The 13,250-nt window shown below is 39.2% G+C and overlaps 1 protein-coding gene across 2 annotated transcripts in view; it reads right to left on the bottom strand.

Moving 5' to 3' along the window:
• The window catches only part of LOC148020203 (dynamin-2A-like), a 31,120-nt gene extending 27,780 nt beyond the window's left edge, over nt 1-3,340 (bottom strand). Inside the window, exons 1-3 of one of the 2 annotated variants that reach the window (XM_087700513.1) lie at nt 2,504-3,340; nt 2,325-2,375; nt 2,115-2,235 (exon numbers count right to left, since the gene is read on the bottom strand). In XM_087700513.1, coding sequence (XP_087556639.1) covers nt 2,115-2,235; nt 2,325-2,375; nt 2,504-2,629 — 298 coding nt within the window. In that variant the 5' untranslated portion in view covers nt 2,630-3,340. The remainder of the gene's footprint in view (nt 1-2,114; nt 2,236-2,324; nt 2,376-2,503) is intronic. The other variant, XM_087700512.1, reaches the window with a different exon arrangement.
• Between the last annotated feature and the right edge of the window lie 9,910 nt (nt 3,341-13,250).

Here is a 13,250-nt window from a genome sequence, read left to right as displayed (position 1 = left end):
AAATTATAATTGTTCCCCAATTTAAGCTTTTTCTAGATGAATGTTTGACAATTCACAATAATCCTGAAATGATATAGTTGGGATAGAACTCTTCATGGATAGTTGTTGCTTACTATTGTTACTACTTACACTTTTGAGTTACCCATGATAACATTTGTGGCAAGGTAGGTTTTCGATTTAATTCTTGAGACTCTGGGCTTCGATCAACAAAGTTTGTTTTGCTATTGTTGCAAAGGTCTCTGGTTCTTCTAAGGTTTTGTGAGGTCAAGAATAAGCTCGTTGAAGTTGGAAGTATCTCATGTGCATAGTAAGGACATGCACACAAGAAAGGAAACTAGAGTTACGGACATGCTAATAAAGGCAGAAAAGCCTTTTGCTTTTAAATTTTCCACCTTTCCTAACTATCTACTTGTGTTTTCGCATGGTGTGGATTCCTTTGTAGAAACACAATCTGTGTAGACTCTAGAGAACTATCTAGGAGGGCAAAGAGCTCAACTTTACAAGCTAGAGGAGTTCATGGGATATAAAAGCCTTGCAAAGTTGATATGCATGGATTAAGAAGCTCTAGCTCATGGCTTTCTTGAAGACTTCTCATGTTTCCCATGTTGATGCTATTTGCAAGTCTTCTAAGTTCTAGGAATTAACTAAGGTCTTGACAAGTGGCAAGATCGCACTATGCTTGTTGGGAAAGCTTCAAGTCAAGATCCATGGCAAGAGACAAAGATATTAGTGCTATATTCATCCATGCCAAAAGTTGAAAATAACCCCCCTTCAATAAGTTGAAGGATGTAGAAAAGGTACAAATCCCTCATCTTGATTCTCACACTCCTAATGCAGCTGCTCATTCATATGTGATCGTGGCTCCTTATGACAATCCTCTTGTGCATGTTATCAACATGGAAGCACGTTTGGTACAATAAGTGCTCTCAACACTAAAAAGTTGCCTCCAATCATGCTTTTGTAAAAGGGTAGTACTCTGCTCACAAGCCAACCACCATTTGGGAGTGAATCTGTATTGGTAATTTGCACTGCATGTAGACTAGGTGAACCTTTGTGAACCAATCTCTTTAACTGCACACTTGAGTAAATTCAATTGCCTTCTCACTCCACAAGAGGTGGCATGACATGAACGGTGTGCATCCATCCCTGTGCATTTCTAAACACATTCACATGGCATTGTGATCTATAAATGCAAAGCCATGGGCTACCCACAATGGCATCCCATGCCCACTGGTGCAACCTTAAGGAACTAATCACCTTTCTAGTTGCCTATACTATACCATCTTTATAATAGCATGACTCCTGTCCCTAAGAGCGGCATGCGCATGTGAAGAACACCATACATGTGAACAGAGACTATCAAGTAATAGTAACCATGGGGAGACTAAAGAAAGCACGGCTATTTTGCAGCCAAACTCATTTCTCATGCAAAATGCTTATCAGCTCACCTGTTGGTAGGGTGACCATTAAGAACGCACTGAGGGCCAATGAAAGCAAATAGGCAATGATCACACTCATCAAAGTTCAGTTATCAGACAACACGAACATCTGCATACTCTCACCTTCAAGCATCTATGCTGCAAAAGCCCCACCTCCTGTATGACAATTCGGCCACACTCTGTCACACTCTTCCCAAAAATTCAGGCACATGGAACCATGTATGATGCGTGTGTTTGCTACAAGGTACTAAGTTCTAGCAACCATTTATGTTCAAACAATACCAGAAGAGTATTTGCCTTGTTCAACAGCATATACATCTATTTAGAACTATAGAGTGTTCTTTCTTTGGGAGTCATTTTAGTGCCTGATTTCATATTTCATCTAGCTGTGCATTGCCAAAATCTACAACCACACTTTGATGGACTTTCCATGGTTAGGAGAAAATGGGAAAGCTTTGCAAGTCAGCTGTTAGTGCCTGTACTCCCTAACCCAATTTTTAGTAATAGATTGCGGTCTTGTTCAGTCAAGCTAACTGGAAAATCTGTAACAAAGTCATGTTTTCTATAACTCTTTGGAGACCTTTTGACTGTTATCATGGAGAAGCAAAATCACGTTGCAATGAGATCAATCCAGGTAGATGAAACTGACAGCTCATCGCAAAATCAATTACTTACTGGCAGAAACTTGTTGTGTTTTATTCTCAATCTGTACAACCAACCCTCTACTAGCTACAGATTCATCGCGTTCCATATCAATCACAATAGGTGCTCTGGTTGCACCATTTTCCCCTGTTGGCTGCATGATCCACCAAGGTAAGATCAGGACCTTACTGGAGGATTTCAAGTGAATAAGATCTTATGAAATCTTCCAGCATGCAAACATACCAGCACCGGATGGCCTATTAGACTGTTCAACACTGCTGACTTCCCTGCACCCTGGAAATCAATCCAAAAACAAGTTATCAGATATCATAAGTCTGAAATACAGCTACCAGGGCTCATAATAAGAACAATGATAAAGTACACTTGCAAAGAATGATCTAACTGATACATAGAAGGCTTACCACATTGCCAAGGGCGACAACCCCCAAAAAGCAGGCACTCTGTCTAGAAGCATCTTCTGTATCTTCATCTGCCAAAAGTGCTGAGGCTTGACGCATAGAATCCGCAAGCTGTATTAAGTTCTCCATTCTAGCTTTTGATCACTATACCAGTTGAACCTTAAAACCGTGCCTCAAAGGCCACACCGCAGCACTGTGTTTCGCTTTGAGATCAATGCATCCAAAATGAAATGCCAACAGGCAATCCAATGTCTTTGTTTAAGCACAATGCTGTGCTGCAAGCTTGGAATTGGATGATCCCCTGAGCCTAACGACCCAATGGTGCAGCCTGAGCTCCCTTACCAGGTAAGATCTCGAATCAAGATGGGAATGATCTAATCTGATCGAAATTCCAAGGTTCCAGACAGCTGTAGCCGATCAATAGCTTGTCTAGAGGCTTGACGGTGTCTAACGCCAACGGCGGCAAAATCTTTTCAAGGAATTCGCCACAAGTGAGCTCCAGGGATAGTTGCAGATGCGAAACGGCCTTCGCTTTTCTCCCAATGATATGACGTGAAGCCCGGAGAATCGATGGAAGCACCTGGATAAAGTGGATGACGGGGGAGATACCTGCTAAAGCTCTGCGCGAGCTTCAATCGGAGGGAGGGGGCGTATGGACAGATCTAGGGTTTCGATGAAGCTCCGGCTGCTGCGAGCTGCAGGCTCCCGTCAAGCGATGGCGATCTGGTGGAAGAAGGAATGCTAGGAGAGGGAAGAGGAGAAATGGTCGAAATGCAGAGAGGCAAAAAGAGGCAGGCACCAAAATTTTAAGTTTTCTCGTTCGATTTTCATCTTTGTCTTTGCGTTAATGGTGTGCTGAAAATGTTGGTATATTGCTCTCTCTCAGTCAAAAGGAAATGCCGTGTGAAAAGGGTTTCATCCCTTCATAAGAACTTGTAATTGGATTTCTAGTTTTTCTTTTACCCTTGTGGGATGGGGCTTGTGGGGGGAGGGGGAGGGGGAGGGAGAGGGAGAGGGAGAGGGCCAAGGTTTTGGTTTTGTGTGTGTTTTTTTTTCATAGAAGGGAGGTAGAGCATTTTAACTACAATATCTACATCCACTTAGAAGCTTCTCTCAAAAATGTGATACATGGCTTTTGGATCACGGTTAAATCACAATGAATCCTTCTATTGGGGCTTCATGCATTGTATTTAAATATATTTGTCATGCAACACACTCGATGTAGTTGCACCTTAGGCATTGGGAATCAGGAAGCTATTTGCCAATGTGTTCAAAGGATTCTTTGCACTGCAATACAATTACACCTCAAACATTGACACTCAAGTGGCTACCAGCCAATATGTTAAAAGAGATCTGTTGCACAACAATGTGCTCGTACCTTATTTGTTATGCTTCTTTCCCAATTTTTCTATTCTTTTGGCCATGGGAGCTTCCTCATACATGCCTGCCCCATTGTTTTATCATCATTGACAAACAAACTTGTGTGCTCAACGGCACCCATTTGCATGCCCATGTTGATGTGTAATATTTGTGATTCTCCATTTCAACTCAAAAGTATTGTGTGGACTTTGCAATGTCTAGACCAATGTCACTACAAGAATGTCAAGTTTCCAAGTTGCAATCTATTACCCTTGTAATAGCATATGCCCTAACAAGAGATGCTAACAAAGCTTGTGATGATTGTTGAATGTTAAATATCCTCTGGATTTTAAAGAACACATGCTATTGCATCTTTGATATGATGCTTGGCCAAACACAAAGACCCCTATGATGGGCTCTCTCCCAAAAGAAAGTTGGAAGGGTAAGTTATTTTACAAAGTAGTTGCATCGAAATTGTAGTGCTCTCACTTTTCAAATATGCAACAAATATGTGTGCTTCCTCTAAATCCTTCTCTGTTTACCCTAGGTGTTGGATGATGTCCAACATGTATGGTGAATGTCTTACATTTTTGATTGATGAGTCAAAATCATTTTTCTAACTTTTCTTGAATCCACGCTTGCGCTTTATTCTTCTAACTTTTCTTGAAACCACACATGCACTACATGGGTTTCTCAATTTTTCATTATGTAGAATTCCAAAAGCAAGTGCTTGAACCAACTTTTACTAACTCCTTGATATCTAAGAAAAGGGTAGCTTACAAGCACCACACAAATGATGGTCTTTCCATTATGTTTGACTAGCTTTGCAAAGTGTGATGTAAAACTATGGTGAGGGATCAAGCACTTAAGCTTGGCAATATTAATGTAATGCAAATGTGGTGAAACTTCTTTAAGCATTCCACAACACCAAAATATCAATACTTGATGGCTCAATGTGCATTCACAAAAGCTACTAGGTATATCTACTTAACAAAGCTTATGTGGAGTAATTTGAGGGCTTTGTGCTCACAAAATTAACACTTTCATGCTCAATGGACAAATTTGATCTTCTTATTTATCAAATTCTCAAGGCGATAGAAAGTGGTCAAGCATTGCTCTATCTTATGAACCTCCATCACCCTACACTTTCTCTCAAACATTAATTGTGTCCACAATTGTGCAACTTATCAAGGTAACTTCATTAAACAACTACAAATGTCATGCATTACATGATGGTTCTTGGTCAATTTACTTCACATTATTAGAGCTTTGGATCGGCAAAGACCATCAAGTGTCTTTTGTAGGCTTTGTTCATTTCGAGCTATTGATGTCTTCATATTATGTGTTCCTTCCCTCCCTTTTCTTACATTGATTTGAAAGGCCTCGACAAAAAAAATAACAAACGAAACCCTTGCAATACTCCAATGCAACAAGCGCACCCTTGTTTGACTTTTGGAATTGCTAAACATATTCACGAATCATATGCATATGTTTGTAAGGGTTGTTCTCAATGGGCCAAGGAGAGCAAGCGAGAGATGTACACACAATCAGGCTGATATTCAAGGTAACTTTATTGTCTCTATTGCAACATCCTAATTAGAAAATGAACTTTGGAGATTACTTCCTTGTTGCAAATAGAGAGACTTGTGAAGCTACTTTGTTGTCTTAAACATCCTTTTTCCTCCAGCTATACTCAAGTTTTTTATTTTCTTCATAAATCCTTGGACTAATGTATAGGCGATGTTATATTATGCGCATCACATTGATTTCATAGAGCTTGGGAGCCTAGTAAATAGAATCTAGACCATAGGTCATGGTTAATAATACAAAAAAATCTAAGGACAACAAGCATGGGCATGTACAATATATCACATGCACATAATATAACTATGTATTTGACTTTATATTGAGCAATCTTGCATGCACATTTATGTATTATAGGGTCAAATCAAGTTCTTACATGTCTAAGGTAGTCGCGTGAGTCTATACCAAGATAAATCTATAAGGTGCGATGGTAGCATCACAAATATGTAGCACAACAAACTCATTTGGCTGACATAACATGCTCATCTTTCACTAAAACAGTGTTGTTAAATCATTCTGTCTATACATCACACATTAAATCAATAAGCCACCTCTTCACTCCTCATTCAATGGTATGTTATACATTAAGCACCCTCTTTACATGTGACACATTGATGAAAGTGCATGAAGCACTAAAACTTATTTCCAAATATATGTGCATAGAGGCAAGTGAATAAGTATTAGATGCAAACTCAAAGAGAAAAGAAAGCATGATGGTCGAATGTAAAGAATCATGCTTAAGTTTTATCAAAGCACATCTTTGTGTGAATGTGTATATTCTAGTCAATACGATTAAAAAATAAATGAAAATATTGTTGGTCATTTCCCTCACATTCCTCTCAATAAATGTTCTTAATATATGTATTTCATAGCCCTTCTACAATCCCAACATTTATTCCAAGGAGGTCTGTGCTCCAAGCTAAGGCATTTGTGCATGTAGGGATCAAACCAATACATATGGATGGTGCATGAGAAACTAAAGAAGATATAGGCATATCAACTGACTTATGAAAGAATAGAGTCCCCAATGATTGCACAACTGCATGTGAACTTAAACATTGTTAAAACAATAGAAGATTGAATTTGAAAGTTGTATGTGACTACATACATGTGTGTATTCTCCTAAAGAGAAGCTTTTAAAGCTAGATAAGTAAAAACACAATGAGATGGCATCTTTATGGTTCATAATTGCTCAAACAACACAAGTTGGTTATTTTATATCCATGAGTAAATAGATCCACAATTGATAGCTAATATAGTTGAAGTTCTTTTTTACTTTGACCCTAACGAAAGGGGACATAGGCAAGCAATCATCCTTCTATATGAGCAAGAAAAATATTTGTGTTGGTATAAGGTGCAATTCGTGGAGAAAGGGGAATATATATATATATATATATATATATATACATATAGAGAGAGAGAGAGAGAGAGAGAGAGAGAGAAAGAGGAAGATGGCGATGAACAAGAAAAAGAGACAAAGAAGAGAGACTATATAGAGGGAAGGAGGGAGGGGAAAAGAGAGAAAGGCAAGGTAGAAAGAAAGAGACGAAGATAGATATGCTAACATGTACAAGAGAATGAATTGGCATATCCAACAAATCTATGTCTTGTGTATCATGTAGAAACTAAAATGAAACAAAATCTAGCAAATTGCATCCCACGTTTAGTTTGTGTCCAATAAGTCAAAATAGAATATGCAAATGAGTAACTAGTGCTAAATTGGCTCCATCCAATGGATATAATTAGATATACTATATCATACATGTGGCAAGGAGGGCCTCATGTGCAATCATTTTTCACAATCAAGCAAAAGTGGCGATACAAGTTTAGTTTATTTCATCTCTTCTCCTAATAACATCCATTTTTGATCAATGGAGTGAAGTTAGAATTTATCGCATTGCCATTTTTGGCAAAAGTAATGCATGCAAGTGGGGAGCAAAAGGGAGAAGTGTTGTGCTACACATGAGCTCCACGTTTAGGACCATTGAACACATCCCTTATTATTTCAAGGGCATGACACATATAGAACCCACAACTACCTCTCACATAGTCTGCTTATATGCAAATCATAACGATGAAACACGATCTACCATTTGCAAACAATAGAATGGTTCGAAGCTTGGGTGTAGTGGGCATGTTTACCTTACTTGCCTTGTTATAGTCCTGATACATTGTTAAATGATACTCCACGATCCACATGTGTCGATCCAAGCTCACGTTCTCGGTTTGTTCTCACACACACAATGGAGAGGAGTCATTTGATGAAGAGATGTAGGACAAGTAGAACAAAAGAGGGCTTATCATGAGATGTCCCTTGCTCTCTCACACTCTTGAGCTTGCACACTTGCACTCAACTCACAACTCACCATGTAAGGATGGAGAAGAAGAGGAGAAGATCGTTGGGGCTTCAATCCTTGTCCCTCACTATCACACACTTTCAATTTCTCCTCCCTCACTCTCACAGAATGAGGCAATTGCATAGTAAGAAAACGGGGAGCTTGCATTGGGATACACATAAATTGTCTTTTCCATTAGTTTTCATGCCTTTTGTACATATTTTCTAGGGTTTCACACCCTCTTCAACATCCTATCCATGTCCAAGACTAGTCATCTAAAGTTTGCATGCACCGTAGATGGCTTAAACCTTATTCCTAATGCATGTTTCAACTAGTGCATATTCTAACATTGTGTCTCTATCAAAAAATTGTATAACTTGCATAGGAGGGAGCTTGGCTCTCAATTTCACATAAAAATTTTAATTATGCAAAGCTTCTCATCACAAAAATGTAGTGCAATTCCATGTCGCATTGCATAAAAATTATCCATTAAAAATCATAGCACATTGTTTACCCAATCTTATATCTTGTTGCATGTTATAGTTAACATTATGCCTTGTCAATCCCATGGCACTCACATCAATGGTGGCATGTTATAGTTTGCATCAAAGATACGAAATGCTAGGGTAGTCAATGAAGAAGCCTTGATAGAGGAGGAATGAGTGTTTTTGATGAAGGATAGTATTGCTAAAGATGGGTTGGATCGTGCTAAAGTTGATGTTGGCTTTACACTAATAGATAAGGAATAAAGAAGGTATGGCTCAAGGAGGAAGAGGTTATGGCCACCTGGAGATAAGTAGTAACACTATGAAAGAGGAAAACATAAATCATGGAAGATAATGTAGGGGCCACTAATTTAGGAGTTTTCAATGGATCATTCACAAAACCTACAAGCCAATTTGTTATCTTCTTAAGGAGTGTACCTAAGTTTCTTATGTAGTGTTAGTGCATGTGCAAGTGCTATTGAGAGATGGATCAAATTCTAGGTAAACCCAAAATGTTGTCCCACACTTGAGAACCCAATCGGTGTAAAGTTTTATCGTGTAGTGCAAATCTCAAGGTGACAAGCCATCTGAGTAAGCTGAGTATGTATTTCCCTTGAACTGCATTGAGGTGTTGTGGGGGCAAGGGCTAGGGGGTAGTAAATAGAGCTAACTAACCAAGGCCACTAGTTGTGTCTAGCTTAAGGACCCCTAGTTGCATTGAATATATGGTGTGCTTATCTAAGGCATAGTCTCTTTGTCTTTAATTTTTTTTAAAAAAAAAACTATTTGGGTAGAGCTCAAGGCTCTAGGAGGGGCAAAGCATTTACTAGAGGCATCCTCTACTAAGGACTCCAGAAAGAAGGAATGTGTGTATAGGGCAAATCTATTGTCTACCATGTCTCCTAGTAAGGTTTTGTATTATGAGGGAAAGAGTGAGTAGTTGTACCATCACTACTTGGTCAACTCCTACATTCACATCGAAGAACATAAATGGGAGCCCATCTTCACAGGGGGTGATTATGGCTTTTGCAAGATCTCATTGGTAGAGCTTCAAATAATTGCAAACGGTAACGAACGAGGGGTCTGGGTAGTTATTGAACCTTCTTATGAAGTGGGTGAAGGAGTGCACCAAATCCAAGGGCTAAATCAAGTAGGTCACGTTGTCATCTATGGCATGTGGATTTGAAACCTGTGGAAATTGTATTTCCCATGTTCTTTTGCATTCTAGCCACTCTTGTGCCTTTGGGGGCACAAGCAAAATAGCGGATTTGCTTGCTCATCTTGGTGGAAGTAACAATAAGCATACCATGTTCTATTATTGAATTCAAGGATGGGGTAGTGCCACTTTGGCCGCCTTGGCCATGCATCCCTTGGCTTCTTTTTTAGGTAACTACTTCTAGTATCCTAGCACAACAAGATCTATGGAAGGTCTCTAGATCTTATTGGTCGAGCCACTCTTGTGCAATGTTCTCCCTTGTCCTAATGAGTAACCATACACTTTGCAAGGTAAGGGTCTTCTACATTTTTGCTCTTTGTCCACTTTAAAGTCAAACTCATCAAAATATTTAGACAATACCTCTCTTAGTAAATTTGTATGCTTTCTTTATGGTTTTCTTCTTCTTTTTGGGGTAGGATTTTTTGTGAAACTGGGTGATCTATCGCTTTTTGAGACTACACCCTTAATATCTTGATCATTTTGAGACCTAGCCCTTAATGTCTTGATCATTTTTTCATAAGCCTCCCTTTGCTCTTGGATGTCTTCCTTGGTTTTCTAGACATGTTGTTCAACTATTCCTTCTATATCATAATCTAAGAGCTCTAGTAGCTTTGTTGGGGTTGTCATAATAGTAGGTGGCTCTAGAACTATAGGCGATTCTTGCCTTGGTGTCATTGGTTGCCATAACTTGATCGCCTTCAGTTTCTAGTCACCATAGCCTTTGTTTCATTGGTGCTAAACTAAATCTTCCTTGGCATGCTCAAGAGACATTAAGTTGATCTCATGAATTTGTTCCATGCTCTCCAAGGTGTAGGTGACCAACCGTAATTAAGCCTATAGCTCTATTGGACCTTCTATGTGTGGTGCATGAGCTAGTAGGACCATCTCTCATATAAACTCTTGTTGCTTGGCCATGACATTACTCTAATAGTCCAATTGTTCCTATTAGGCTTGCTACAACCCTTCTGTTGCCCTTTACTCATTCCCTATGTTCCATGTTCTTATGACAAGTTATTATGTGGTGAAGGTTGGTTAATGTTTCCAAGGAGACTCCTATGTTGATGGCAATGATTTGGCTTGTTTCTTACTTCCATGTGGCTAAGCTTCACCCCTAGAACCTTGTGAAGGACCTTATGGGCTATTGCTAGGGACTCAGTGATGCATTCCAATCATAGGGTGTTTAGGTGTCCTAGTTGACCAAGTTCCTTGTTATGATCTCCTCCATTAACCATTTGGACACCCTTTTTGGAATGCTTTTGGCCTTATTATAGGTGAATAGGTCATGGAACACCTATGTGCTGACCCTTAAATCTTCTTCTAGTATTACCTTTAGTAGAACTCCTTCATTGTTTACCACTAGTTCATTCCATCTTTGAGACACTTGGGTTTGTTCATAATGTTTTGTCATATCTTCCTTATCCTATTTTGATTCCAAAGTCTATTTTATCAACTTTGGCATAAACCCTCAATGGGGATCATTGCACCCCACCCCCCCCCCCACCCCCCGACTCTCTAGCTAGGGGTTGCTTCCATAGTCCCCAACCTCCAAAATAGGGGTCCCTAATAACTCCAACGCCCACAACTTGATGTTGTGTGCCTTGAGTTACTCCCACCTAAACTATGCTATTTAACCTAAATGCTAGACCTACAAAGGTCACCTTTTTTCCATTCAGTCACATAGACCTCTTTGAACATACAAGTTATGATCCAACCAATATCTAGGCTCACATATGGCTTCTCATGTAATGGGGGCCTTACAAATTTGAGCACTATGGATCATTGGCAACACTTTGGGAGGGTGGGGTATTGAGCATATCTATTGTTCACTCAAATTTATCCTATTACTACTCCTCTTTATTTCTATTTGTCTCCCTTTCCTCATAATGTTGGCCAAGCCTCAATGTGTAGATGAACATGCTAGTTCTTGCATCTAGATCTTGATTTCCAATGAGGCATTCATAGGTCACGAAGTGGACTTGAGTTCTTATAGCACTGATGTAGTTAGCTAACTCACAACTAGCAATCATCTCCTGGTAGTCTGGTATCTATTGATGAGGTTCTTGAGGTTTATCAATGCTTGAAATTTGAGATGACCTACTCTCCACATCATCACTTCCATATCAAAATCTTGTCAATGGTGAGGGGTGAACACAAATTTCTCTTCAGTGAAAGGGTCTTTAATGAGTGCTAAAGATGGTGTAATGGCTAGTTGAGGGGGTTGTTGAGGAGGTTGAGGGGCTATTATCCGCATGACAATAAGGGACCATTTGTGAGAATTATATAACAAAGAAAGTCCATTTCTAATTCACTTACCCTTACCTATCAATATCCAAGATTTTGATGATTAGGGGATGCCCAAAGCTTTCCTTCTCGCACAAAAAATGAGTCAAGCTTCTTAGCTTGATAGGGTAGGTTAGAGGGTGTGTGAGATTTTATTGTTTTTAATTCATGTGTTTTTTTTTAAATCACGTTTAATTGATACATATAAATTTGGGCATGTTATTTATGGACATTGGGTGAAGAATTAGGTTTAGGAAGTCACCAATCATAAAATTCAAGACTGTCTTCTAGCTCAACGAGGGCATCTAAATTAGAAGGTTGGGTTGTAAGCCCACATAAATAAGACATTAAGTCACTCAGCAAAGAGGGTTTGTTGCATTGACTGGCAACTTGCAACTCCTCTTTGGTCACGATTTTATCTAACAATGGATGATGTTGCAATTCTAGTGGTGAGCCAAGTTTGCAACTTTGGTGGTGATTTTTATCTAATAGTGGATGGTGTTGCAACTCTAGTGGTGAGTCAAGTTTGCACAAATAGATAATGGATGTGAGAGACATTGTCTCATAGTATTTGGGATCGCATTGTAGCAAATTGACAGCATGACACTTTTAAGTTGTAGTCATGAGGTGACTATCTGCACTGGCACTATCAATCCACAATGTGCACAAGCACCTTTGGAAGTTGTTGCTTTCCTTGAGCCCCTTAGATGTAGATTTATCCCCAATCTTCACATAGCAAATGCATACACAAGAAGTAGTTGACGTGTTTGCAATTTTTTTTCAAGGAGCTCGCGTATGAGTTGCTCGTGGACTAGAATGCTTTTGCTATACAAATGGCAAATGCATACATGGGAAGTAATCAATGTGTCTGCAATTGTTTCTCAAGCAACTTGCAAAAGAGTCGCTCTTGGACTATAATGATTTTACTATACAAATGCTCTTGTTCTTTCTGAGTGGGATGCCATTGGGAAACAAATGTGATCATGTCATCATTGGCAAGATCCAAATCAAACATTATGAACTGTTTGATGAAGGTTTCGAATGTTGAGTCGAGCTATAATAAGCATTTGATTTAGGAGCCTTTGGTTCATTATGCCATATCCTCCTCTGTTTCATAAATAGAGCAACAATTGCATTTCATTTTTAAATTGGCTAGAGGTAGGGACGTGTTCATTGATCCAGAAGGGAGAAGGGCGGTCCATTCGGAATGTCTAGTGCCTTTGAGATATCCAAGATCATTTGAATGTCTATAATATATTATATATCAGAGCTCGAAGTCATCATATTCTCATATTGATGTATGTGGTAGTCATGATATTAGTGTCAAGCAATGTTGTATGTTTCTCAATGCATTTTGCTCGATGCTACTTCAAGAATAGAACATGGGATAAAGTAGGGTGCTTTGGCCTATATAGCTTATTGATCGTGTGATTAGTATCAGTCTTTGTCAAGATTGTGGGAGAGAAGGAAGGAGTCTCACTTGTAGCTTT

The sequence above is a fragment of the Lygodium microphyllum genome, chromosome 19, assembly GCF_053477565.2.
Source record: "Lygodium microphyllum isolate KBCC chromosome 19, Lygodium_microphyllum_v1.1.10, whole genome shotgun sequence".
Classification (NCBI taxonomy): Eukaryota; Viridiplantae; Streptophyta; class Polypodiopsida; order Schizaeales; family Lygodiaceae; genus Lygodium; species Lygodium microphyllum.
The sequence above is the reverse complement of the archived record's forward strand: the minus strand, read 5'-3'. Positions and strand labels throughout refer to the sequence as shown.